General features: G+C 44.9%; 3 protein-coding genes across 7 annotated transcripts in view; 1 reads left to right on the forward strand and 2 right to left on the reverse strand.

Moving 5' to 3' along the window:
• SARNP (SAP domain containing ribonucleoprotein) overlaps positions 1-3,259 on the reverse strand; it is a 55,513-nt gene extending 52,254 nt beyond the window's left edge. For all 3 annotated transcript variants that reach the window (XM_081821822.1, XM_081821823.1, XM_006728746.3), the window contains exon 1: positions 2,989-3,259. In XM_081821822.1, coding sequence (XP_081677948.1) covers positions 2,989-3,024 — 36 coding nt within the window. In that variant the 5' untranslated portion in view covers positions 3,025-3,259. The remainder of the gene's footprint in view (positions 1-2,988) is intronic.
• An 83-nt stretch (positions 3,260-3,342) lies between these two features.
• On the forward strand, positions 3,343-6,022 carry ORMDL2 (ORMDL sphingolipid biosynthesis regulator 2). 2 transcript variants are annotated; one of them, XM_006728747.3, is made up of 4 exons: positions 3,343-3,438; positions 4,268-4,442; positions 4,608-4,759; positions 5,547-6,022. In XM_006728747.3, exons 1-4 carry the CDS (start codon positions 3,353-3,355, stop codon positions 5,680-5,682), a joined length of 549 nt encoding a protein of 182 aa, XP_006728810.1. In that variant the 5' UTR covers positions 3,343-3,352; the 3' UTR covers positions 5,683-6,022. The 2 variants fall into 2 exon arrangements, with proteins under 2 accessions (XP_006728810.1, XP_081677950.1); XM_081821824.1 differs by having other exon boundaries at positions 3,351-3,438; positions 4,260-4,442.
• A 214-nt stretch (positions 6,023-6,236) lies between these two features.
• Positions 6,237-11,309, reverse strand: part of DNAJC14 (DnaJ heat shock protein family (Hsp40) member C14) — a 7,970-nt gene continuing 2,897 nt past the window's right edge. The window contains exons 3-7 of one of the 2 annotated variants that reach the window (XM_006728748.3): positions 8,519-8,625; positions 8,189-8,308; positions 7,636-7,796; positions 7,451-7,553; positions 6,237-7,215 (exon numbers count right to left, since the gene is read on the reverse strand). In XM_006728748.3, coding sequence (XP_006728811.2) covers positions 7,005-7,215; positions 7,451-7,553; positions 7,636-7,796; positions 8,189-8,308; positions 8,519-8,625 — 702 coding nt within the window. In that variant the 3' untranslated portion in view covers positions 6,237-7,004. The remainder of the gene's footprint in view (positions 7,216-7,450; positions 7,554-7,635; positions 7,797-8,188; positions 8,309-8,518; positions 8,626-11,309) is intronic. The other variant, XM_031020221.2, reaches the window with a different exon arrangement.

Below are 11,309 nucleotides of genomic sequence, written 5' to 3' on the forward strand. Positions count from 1 at the left end.
AAATCTAACTGGTAAAATCTCTTGCTCTCCAAACCCCATCCTCCATACTGCCAAAAGAACAGAAACTGATCACATCAGCTCTTCCTTTCAAATTTTCAAAGGCTCCTCACCTTCTGCCTACATGACAAAAACCAAACACTTTACACAAGTTAAAAGGCCCTTTTCAATATCATTCCATTCTACCTTTATGGTCACACAGTTCACCTACTTTCCTTTCCAAACTATCTTCAACCACCAACATAAATGCACTTTATGCTTCCATATTACAAATGTCTCGATGTTCTCAACACTCTGACACTAAACATCCTTGTGGTTCTCTCCTCTGTAGTAGTCCTTTTTTCAACCACTGACTGGGAATCTGGTACCACTACAGTTCAAGACATTTTCACCCACATTCAGTCTCTCTCTCCAACTGTGTTAGAATGACTGCATTTCTACAAAGTCTCCAGAAATTTGCTGTTGAGGTGGACTTATATATCAATTCAGATAATATTTTTCCCTCCTACTTCAAAGCTTGTTCCTTTCGTCTGAGACTCTATACTAAAGCCCCAAATTCTCTTTATAAAACTGGAGTTTTTAAAAAAGAGATAAAACTCTAGTCAACCCAAAAGTAAGGATCACTCCATCAAGATCAACCATGGAACCAAACATTAACTGTCCTGCAAGTCAGAATTAAAGGCATAGGTTCTTAACCAGAGGTCCACGGACTCCTCAGGACTGCAATGTAGTTTTATGAAGCCCCTCAAATCGCATGCAAAGTGTATGTACATGCCTTTTTCTGGGGAGAGGGTTCATACCTTTCATCAGAGTTTCAAAGATATCTGTGACCTCCAAAAGGTTAAGAAGTGCTCTAGAGAAAAAGCAAAGACAAGCAAATGTGATTAAAAGAGTGAATCCTTTTCAGGGGCACCTGGGTGGCTCAGCTGGATAAGTGTCCAACTCTTGATTTCGGCTCAGGTCACAATCTCAGGGTCATGAGACTGAGCCCCATGTCCGGCTCCCCGCTTGGTCGGGAGTCTGCTTAAGACTCCATCTCCCTCTCCCTCTGCTCATGCTCTCTCCCTCCCTCTCTCTAAAAATAAATAAATCCTTAAAAAAAAAAAAAGAGCGAATCCTTTTCAGGCTGTCAGGAGGGCCTCATATTCTCTCAGAATACCTGAAATTGGGTCAGAGGACATTATCCTATCAAAATCAAATTTAATATAGATCTGACAATTACAGATTTTATGGAAAGAATCACTCCATAAACCAACACAAAATCCACAAAGGCAAGTCACAAGACTAGTGACTTACTCCAGGGATTTGAAAAGTGCAATTAATAGAAAGAAAATACTAAAACTTTTATTCATATTTCCTTTGTATCTCCATTCACTCAAGCGTTGGTGGTATAGTGGTGAGCTTAGCTGCCTTCCATTTAGTCAAAACTTTCTTTTCAGGGTGCCTGGGTAGCTCAGTCGTTTAAGTGTCTGACTCTTGATTTCGGCTCAGGTCAGGATCTCAGGGTTATAAGACTGAGCCTGGCATCAGGCTCTGTGTTCCGCTGGGAGTCTGCTCGTCCTTCTCCCTCTGCTCCTCCCCCTGCTCGCACTCTCTCTCTGTCAAATAAATAAATGACAATTTTTTTGGTATGTTTTATAACATACATGATGGTATGGCAGAACAGAATTTATTTAAGTAAGTAGACATATAACAGAGGTGATTACTCAATCTTTTTTACTTGTTGCATTACGAGACCACTGATATAATCTACAGATTTCAGTGCTACCAACAGTAACTCCAGGATACACGAAAACCCACTAGAACAGTTTAGAATCCATGGGTGAGAAATCAAATTTCACAGAAAGGCTAATTGGTGTCATCCAGCATGTGTCCTCCCTACCCTCATTCTCTTTACTCCTTTTTAAAAGCTCATCAAGCTTTAAAGGATCAGTTTTCAGCTTTGGTTAATTCAGCCTGGTTTGTCCAAGATTCCCAGGATGATGTGATCAAAACATCTGATGGGAAAAACTACTTGTGAAACTACAAATGGACAACTAATCAAGATATTCTAATTCACGCTAAAATAAACTACTCTTTTCTTCTAGGAAACTAATAATCTCAATGTCAGGAAGCTACCAAGACTCCCAAAAGATACAACTTACAACAGCCCTGTGATTGAGAGTGTCACCCAGTGGTGACACCAAGAGATGCAGGGTCCATCCACGAATTGAAATGGAAAGAGATAAACCTAACCTCGGAACTGCTCTTCCAAAATATTACAGCTACGAGTGAGGTGTCTTTCTAGTGGTAAGGGGTAAGGGTAGGGGGTAAGGCTGGCGGGCCGAGAACCGCGTGAGAGAATTCGAAAAACTTTTAAATCTGAGGTATCTGTGCCTTTACTAACCCTTAAGGTCTCCGAAATCCCCGGCTTCTAAGGAGAGGCCTAGCTTCTGAGGCCTCTCCTCAGGTTTCAAAGTTAGCTCCGAGGGCGTAACCCCACCTACTAAAAGGAGTGGAAGCATTCTCTGGATCCTGTTTGAAACGCGAATAGATATAAATACACAAAGCTGCCATCATTTGCTAACGGGAATCCCAGCTTTGGACAACAGACTGGAAAGCACCGACCCAGGAAAGAAAAAGGGGTCCTGGCTCCAGCATGGGGCAAAGAGGAGGGGACCACTGACGTAATGCAGCTCTGACGAGAAATGAAAAGGGAGTATAACAGGTTGAAAGCCCTTGCACACCCCGTGGGGAAATGACGGATGATACAACGATGAAGAGCCGAAATAACACAGATACTGTGTTATCCCATATCTCCGTACGGAGAAATGGGAAATTAGGGAAGGCGTAGTGGGGAAGAAGGGAGGCACAAAAGAAAAGAACTACGGCGGGAGCCAGAAAACGAAGTGGAAAAGCCTGCAAGATGAACATGCAATAAAAGGCGCAAGCCACCCGGCAGAATTCAGTCCCCAGAAAAGTCTAATTCAGCCTTTCCCCGCCTCACAGTACCTTCAGTTTATGGAGCTCCACCGTCTCCGCCGCCATCTTGTTACCCCTCCAGTCCACTAGGCTCCCACCCGCTGCCTCCGCTTCCAGGAGCTCCCGCCTAGGCGCAGATAACCACGGCCGACCAATCGCTGTCACTCTTACTCCCACCTCACACTAACAAATCCTCCCATTAGTCAATAGCGGACGTCGCTCTCACTCCTCCAGGCAGCTTTACCCACCTCTCTCAAAAGGTGGGACAGGGAGAGGGGCGGGTTCTGAACGTCCCGACGGCGGAAATGGCGACCAATTGCGCGTCCCCATTGCAAACTGCCAACCAATGGGTGGCGGCAGCGCTGATTCTGTTCCACGAATAGGGAGAGCGCAGATGGGCGAGGACAGCTGCTTCCTGGAGACCACAGGTGTGGAAGCGAACGCCGCGCTTCGAGTCGGACGGGCTTCTGAAGCCAGCAGGTACGGGGTGCCAGGAGACTGGAAAATGGGGCTGAGGAAAAGTGGTGCGAGGCGAAAGGTGGTGGAGGGCGGGGGGAGTTAGAGCGTCGGCAAGTTAAATACCGAGAGGAGCTCTGAAGAGAGCCATGAGGATAGCCGGTGAACGACAAACGAGAGGGAAACTGGGAGGAGCATGGGGCGGGTTCAATACTAGGGTTTAGGGAATTTTAGGTAAAGACGGGCGAGCAAGATCTGCTTCTCAAGTAGGCATCAACAAGCACGATTTTAAAGGGCCAAGTTCAGACGATCAAAGCCGCTCCTGGAATCGGGGATAGGGCTCCGTCTCTCGAGATGCTAAGCTCAGGTCCCTTCCTAGCTCAATCCAAAAGCCATTGGGTAAATACCTGGCAGCGCCCTTCGCTTGAGAAATAGATTGGGATGCGGCCTGCTTACATGCCAAGTGGATGACAGACAGGACGGGCAAGCCCCAGAGGAAGAGGTGGGGATTAGTAGTTTCGTCCCTTCTGTCCTTATTAGTGGTTCCTTGTTTTCCCTGCTGCCCTAAGTCCCTGCCCCAAGACTAGGCTTACCCCTCAGGTTACAGTTGAAGTCTAAGGATCAGAGTAAAGATTACCAATAATGTCTGTAAGAGTAGAGAGGACTCGTCTTGCCTTTTAAGTTTTCTTTCCTAAGTCTTCAGTTTTTCCTTTGTGCACAACAGGGAAGTTCTTTTATTCCCAATAGAGTTCAGGGGATTTGGGCTATTCAGGAGACAACTTGGGGGAACAAATTCAAAAAGAGGTTGAGAGGAAATTGAGTTGGACTCCTGCCTGATCCCCCACGGCGGTAGGATGAACGTGGGGGTGGCACACAGCGAAGTAAACCCCAACACTCGAGTGATGAATAGCCGGGGCATCTGGCTGGCCTACATCATCTTGGTAGGACTGCTGCATGTGGTTCTACTCAGCATCCCCTTCTTCAGCATTCCTGTTGTCTGGACCCTGACCAACGTCATCCATAACTTGGTGAGCACTAAACCACACCCTTATACCGAACCCAGGCCTTTCCCAACCAAAAACAAAATCACTGATTATTTGGGGATTTATGTCTTCCTTTTGGGATCTCAGCATAATTCTTGGGCTGAAGGACTACTTTCTGCCTCCTCACACTGCCCCCTTCCCTCCTCCCAGGCTATGTATGTCTTCTTGCATACGGTGAAAGGGACACCCTTTGAGACCCCTGACCAAGGAAAGGCTCGGCTACTGACACACTGGGAACAGATGGACTACGGGCTCCAATTTACCTCTTCCCGCAAATTCCTCAACATCTCTCCTATCGTACTGTGAGTCTGGGGAGAGATATGGGAAATGCTCCAAGTGTCAAGGAAAAACCCCCACAGGGAAGCTTTAAAAAAGCAGACTACTCACTTAGACCCTTTGAAGATATTATGGCATGGTCTAAATCTAGGGAGAGCAATAAAAAGTAGAAGATAGTAATCAAGCATTCCTTGCTGCCCCTTTGGTGGTAGGGGAATGGAGAAAGGACTGAGAAAACACCCAAGCAAAACCAAATGGTTTTACACTTCCAAAGGAAGAGAATAAAGCAGAACTGATATAAATCTGTGAAAACTAACTGTGGGGAATGGAAGCAAAGGGACTCTAACAATCATATAGACTTCAGCTGTCATTTGCCACGTCATTAACAATTAAAAAACAGGGGCGCCTGGGTGGCTCAGTCGTTAAGCGTCTGCCTTCGGCTCAGGTCATGATCCCAGGGTCCTGGGATCGAGTCCCGCATCGGGCTCTCTGCTCGGCAGGAAGCCTGCTTCTCCCTCTCCCACTCCCCCTGCTTGTGTTCCTGCTCTCGCTATCTCTCTCTCAAATAAATAAAATCTTTAAAAAAAAAAAAAACAATTAAAAAACACTCTAACTTATAAATCTCTAGCTAAAGGTGCTGATTATCTTCCCAACCCCAAAGTAAATACTGTTAATTTAACTGGAATATTTTCAGATATTCTAGGACTACATGCAATAAAACCGGTGATTTCAAATAGAAGAGAAAGTCACTGCAAAGTCATAAATATGGATAGGGAAGGCCAACTTCACTTAACCCATTTCTTCTCTCCCCAGCTACCTCCTGGCCAGCTTCTACACCAAATATGATGCTGCTCACTTCCTCATCAACACAGCCTCATTGCTCAGCGTACTGCTGCCTAAGTTACCCCAATTCCATGGGGTTCGTCTCTTTGGCATCAACAAATACTGAGGGATGGGGCTGGGGTAACACTGGACCAAAGGACTTAACATCCTTTCCTTCTCCATATTGTCTTCTGTGTCTTGAAAGCCCGAGAACTATATAACCTTTCACAAACTCCCAGGAAAAAAACAGATCGGAAAATGGGGCTCCCTGGGCCCAGCCCTGCTAAGAGCAGATTTCTTTGAATCAGGAAAGGTGGAAAAGATAAGGGCCAAATCACTCTCCCTCGCAGCAGGAAGCCATGTTTGAGCAGTTTGGTGATTAAGTTTTTCCAGCTCTTCCACCTGCACCACCTTCCAGCTCTGTTTTGCTATGTATTTTCCTTATAATAAAGATAATTTTTTTTTCAGATATGGCTACAGTTTGGTCAGCAGGAAGGGTAGGGAGATGTCCTCATAAGGCTGAGGAAGAAACAGGGAATAGCAACTTACTGTATAAAACTTCTCTAAGATATTTTTTTTGTCCCCTCTCCCTTGGTCCAGTAGGAGGTGCCCTTCACTCAGCTAACACTTAGTAGGGAAAGAACTCTCAAGTGAGAAAAAGGGCAAAGAAGAGAGGGAAGATACAGGTTGCCAGTTATATATTTATAGAAAGATAATCCCCTGGCTTTAAATAGATATGTACATACAAATATGAACAAACTTAAAAAAATACAAACCCTTGGATCATAAGGGGGCTTCTGGGAGCCCCTTTATCCTTCCCCCTCACCCAAGGGCAGAGGGCATGAGTCTGCTTTTTTAAAAATTATTAGTTTTGGCCATCCCTGCAGCAACAAGCATGAAGTTGAGTGATTACCCACAAGGTGAATGTCAGGAAAAATTCAAAGTTCCCACTCTCTGAACTCTATGTATAATCTCCTATAATTAGGGCTACATGCTTTCTTGTTCTCTTTTAACTAGTATGTTGGGGTAAAGGAGGGGGCTCCCTCCTGAAATAGGTCATGAAATTATAAGATAGACTCGTAGTTTAAAAAGAGGGGGGAAAGTGTCATCTGCTCTAGAAGCAAAAGACAAAGGCATACAGACCCCAGGGAAATACCAGTTCACACACTACCGTGGGAGATACTGTCCAGCCCAGGTCCGGGCTCTAGGTTCTTTGCTCTAGCCACCCCCTATTTCTTTGGTATTGTCAGAAGACAAGATTCAGTTCCTAGGTGCTGGTGGAGGAGGGAGAGTGGTTCTGGGGCTTCCTACAAGTACTGAGTGAACAATTTGGGCTTAAAATTTTCCCTTTTTTAAATATTTAAAAATAAACAAGTCAAAACTCCATCCTGTGCTATACACAGCCCTTTTGACTCCCTGACATTGATCTGAGGAAAGAAGAGAAGGGTGTCAACGTTGGAAGGGCCTCCTCACTTTCTTCCGCCGCTTCGGTTTGGCTTCTCCCTTGGGTACTGTGCTGTTGGGCTTAGAGGCTGCAGTGGCCCCAGGGCCAGGCTGAGGAGCTGCAAAGAAGTTCCCATTGGACATCTGGCCTGGGGGTACTTGAAAGATCCGGCTCAAGAAATCCTGAAGGTCAGCAGGAGGGGCATCTGGGGTTGCTCTGAGAGGAAAACAGAAGACATTATGAGGCAAGAGCTATTAAGAGTTATATGGTTACCTGTGTTACCTGTTTATACCTAAGTTAAAGATACACTGGAAAAAAAAAAAAAAGATATACTGAGCCAGCTGCCAAACTTCTTAAGGGTAAGACATCTAGGTGTCCTAAGCAGCATGTCATCTGAAATCATATTCCGAACTACACTAGTGGGTAGATTATTGGAAGAATTAACACCTACCTCTGCCGCCCACTTGTGCCTGGAATCCGAGAACCAAATGAGATGTGATAGGGGACTCTGTGGGTATCTGGGGAGATTCCCACACGCTGGCATCCAGCCCACTCTACAAGCATGAGAAATAATTAGCCAAAACATCAAAGTTTTGAGCCTACATGAGCCAATATTTCTAGAGAACAGAAGTATACCTGTGATGTCATACACCTTTCCATCCATCAGTGCAAAATAGGTGATCTTGAGGCCCAACATGCTTGACTCTGCCCAAAAGTCTCCTTCCTCAGCAGGATGCAGCCTATTACACTCAGCACAGTATCTGGCACTCTTAGGTTCCCGGTCCATTTCAAACCTCCTACAACCCAACAAAAGGACAGTTCCTTTTAATTTGTCAAGCCTACGATACTGTTATAGTATCATCATTATAATCGCCTCTCGGCCTTTTGGCTAAGATCAAGCATATAGTATTATTATTGACAAATATGGCTAAAATATCTAAAATTATCTCCACTCAGTTGTTACATATGTCTACAAACACCCGTACCCTCAACCTTCTCTCTCAAAAGTAATACTTTTTTCTCACTACAAATTCAAATCCCCAATCTCTTGACACTATGGCAAAAGTAGAAACCTCAGGGTCTTTTTACTCATCAGCTGTATCCCCCAACTACCAGTAATACTCACAAGGAAGTCTTTGGCTACCCAATGCCTAAGCTGTGGCTGTCCCATCCCTGCCCTATTTCATACCTATGCTTTCCCTGGCATCGGCTGCACATCATAGTATTCATTGCCTCTTTGAGGTCATCCTGCAGCTTGGACAGAAACTCATTCACTGAACGGCTCAGCTCATTCTCTGCCATTCGTTTCCTAAGAGAAAAAAAGCCTTTGTAAATCAGAAGGTATTGAGCAGGGGACAAAGGGAGATGAATCTTTTAGCCTCTTGAGGCCCCGGGCCAGCTAGAAAGATAAGCAACCCCAGTTCTCTCCGCCTCAGACAGCCTCATCCACAAGTCCAGGGAGCTCTACTATGAAGATTACTCATTTATCCCACCTGACAATTTCCCATTTCCAACTTACATTTCATATTCCTTCCGCCTTTCAGGGTTGCTGACAATGTCCCAAGCTGCCCGCAAAACTTTGAAGGCCTCCTCTGCCCGGGGATGATGATTTTTGTCAGGATGAACCTACCAAGACAAAAGATTTCATCACAAATCCATTCCAACCCTCTCCCCAACTTAGGTCAAAATACCCTCATTATCAGGATGCCTGGGTGGTTCTGTGGGTTAAGCATCTGATTCTTGATCTCAGGGTTGTGAGTTCAAGCCTGGCGTTGGGCTCCACCTTGGGCTACACACTGGGCGTGGAACCTAATTAAAAAAATAACAACCCTCATATCAAAGGGTTCTCTTTCACCACCCTTTTAGAGAATCAATACAGCTTAATGACTAATTGCTCTGGCTCTGCAGCCAGATACAGGATCAAGTTCTATCTCTGTCACTATTAACTATATGACCTAGAATATTATATCTATCATGAATTACTGGGAGAATACTCACAACATATATAGTACAGGATTTGGCAGTAGGGTGATCCACATCTCAGTGTGCCTGGGACTGTCCCAGTTTTGGCACTGAAAGTTCATGTCTCAAGAAACCCTCAATCCTAGGCAAACAGGGATGGTTGGTCACCCTACCTGGTACATGCATACTAAGCCCTCACATTTTAACTCATTGTCAATCATAAAGTAAGAGTTCCAAAGATATTACATCCTCAAACTCATTCTAACTAGAAAATTCTCATATGTCCTTCCTACAATGGTTTGCCTTTCTGTCCCAGAAATGAAATAGCATATTGTGATCCTCACAGGCTTTTTATCCACCTTTCAGCCTTTTCTCGAAGACAAATAGTATCCTCACCTCCTACAGCTTCCTGATTGTTCCCATCTTCCTTTTCCGAAAGTGCAGAATAAAGCTAGTCTCCTGATGATGCCAAGTAAATAGAATGCTGTTAAATCTCCACGTACCCATGCTTATAGGACAGCCTTTTAGTCCTGGTCACTCTGAGGCTTAATAAGGGCAGTGAGAGTTTCTGTAAAAGCAGCCCACAGACAGTGGCCCAGAACAAGGGAATACTTTGAGGGGTAGGGCAGGTGTGTTTAGGATCAGGGAACTTTATCTCTACTCCAAGAAAGCAAGTTGAGAATGAGAATTTTTCTAAGAATGCTATTCCCCAAGAGAGGATGTCTGCTAAAAGACATGAAAGTGAGAAAAACACTCTACTGCTAGTAACAATCTGAGTGTAAACTATCATTCCCCACTCTTAAGAATATCCCAGTCTAGGGTGCCTGGGTGGCTCAGTTGGTTAAGCAACTGCCTTCGGCTCAGGTCATGGTCCTGGAGTCCCGGGATCGAGTCCCGCATCGGGCTTCCTGCTCAGTGGGGAGTCTGCTTCTCCCTCTGACCCTCCTCCCTATCATGCTCTCTGTCTCTCATTCTCTCTCGCAAATAAATAAATAAAAATCTAAAAAAAAAAAAAAGATTGTGTTTAAAAAAAAAGAATATCCCAGTCTAGGGGCGCCTGGGTGGCTCAGTCGTTAAAGGTCTGCCTTCGGCTCAGGTCATGATCCCAGGGTCCTGGGGATCGAGCCCCGCATTGGGCTCCCTGCTTGGTGGGAAGCCTGCTTCTCCCTCTCCCACTCCCCCTGCTTGTGGTCCCTCTCTCGCTCTCTGTCAAAAAATAAAATAAAATCTAAAAAAAAAAAGGATATCCCAGTCTATCCACTAAGGGGCATGCATTTCCCACCAAACTAATTTAGTCCTCTGCTAAGTTACAGGCCTGGTACCTTACTGTGTCTTGAACGGTTAATGGACACCTTGGTTACCCATTCCTCTTTGTTGTCATGCAGTCCTTGAGGTAATTTACACACCGTGATAATTTTACCAGTCCAGTTCCATACACTCAAACAGGCCTCCGATGGAATTTACACACATTACTTATAGTCATAATATAGTTTTACTTACAGAAAAAGCCATAATAATCATATCTAAAAATATCAAATTAGTATCTAGTAATAGCAATTTACATGCTTGTATTAAACCATTTCTCTCAAGCAAATGGGGCATCACAACTGCCACCTGTACCACCCGCCCCTTTATCAATAAAAGCAACCATATCATGGGGCGCCTGGCTGGCTCAGTCAATAGGGCAATGGGACTCTTGATCTCAGGGTTGTGGGTTTGAGCCCCCCATCAGGTATAGAGATTACTTAAAAATGAAATCTTAAAAAGAAAAACAACAAAAACCGTATGTTTATGTATGACCTACAGATGCACATGCCTCTCTATGGTTTATGTTCCACTCTCTTTCCCTTTTCCACTCTAGATTGCTGGTCTTGAAATACTTTGTTTTCTTTCACATGCACTCCCTGAATCTTCCCACACTAAGTCCACACTTGGCTCTCTGGGATAGATTGTTGGATTTCACCCTGTTCAAAAACCCTCATTTGTTCAGGGTAGAAGAACTGACAGGCTTTCTGATTAGGCCTCTTCTCCACCCTAGTTAGAGGGACTTCACCTGGATATTCCAGGGTGAGTGGTCCAACATTGATAGACCAGGTTCATTTCTTTTCATTAAGAATCTCATGACAAGGGGCACCTGGGTGGCTCAGTCGGTTAAGCATCTGCCTTCAGCTCAGGTCATGATCCCGGGGTTCTGGGACCAAGCCCCTGCATCCTGACTCCCTGCTCAGCGGGGAGTCTGCATCTCTCTCTTGACCCCCCCCACTCCCCCCCCCGCCTCATGCACTCTCTCTAGTGCTCTCTCTCTCAAATAAATAAATCTTTTTTTTAAAAAAAAAATCTCATGACAA

The sequence above is a fragment of the Leptonychotes weddellii genome, chromosome 5, assembly GCF_054177405.1.
Source record: "Leptonychotes weddellii isolate Sample4059 chromosome 5, ASM5417740v2, whole genome shotgun sequence".
Taxonomy (NCBI): domain Eukaryota; kingdom Metazoa; phylum Chordata; class Mammalia; order Carnivora; family Phocidae; genus Leptonychotes; species Leptonychotes weddellii.

Bases quoted from the DNA above. Each gene is read 5' to 3' on its own strand.
- ORMDL2 (XM_006728747.3), top strand. From the start codon at position 3,353: ATGGGCGAGGACAGCTGCTTCCTGGAGACCACAGGTGTGGAAGCGAAC. The intron at 4,443-4,607 runs GTGAGCACTAAA...CCCTCCTCCCAG, and splicing joins CCAACGTCATCCATAACTTG to GCTATGTATGTCTTCTTGCA. The intron at 4,760-5,546 runs GTGAGTCTGGGG...TTCTCTCCCCAG, and splicing joins AACATCTCTCCTATCGTACT to CTACCTCCTGGCCAGCTTCT.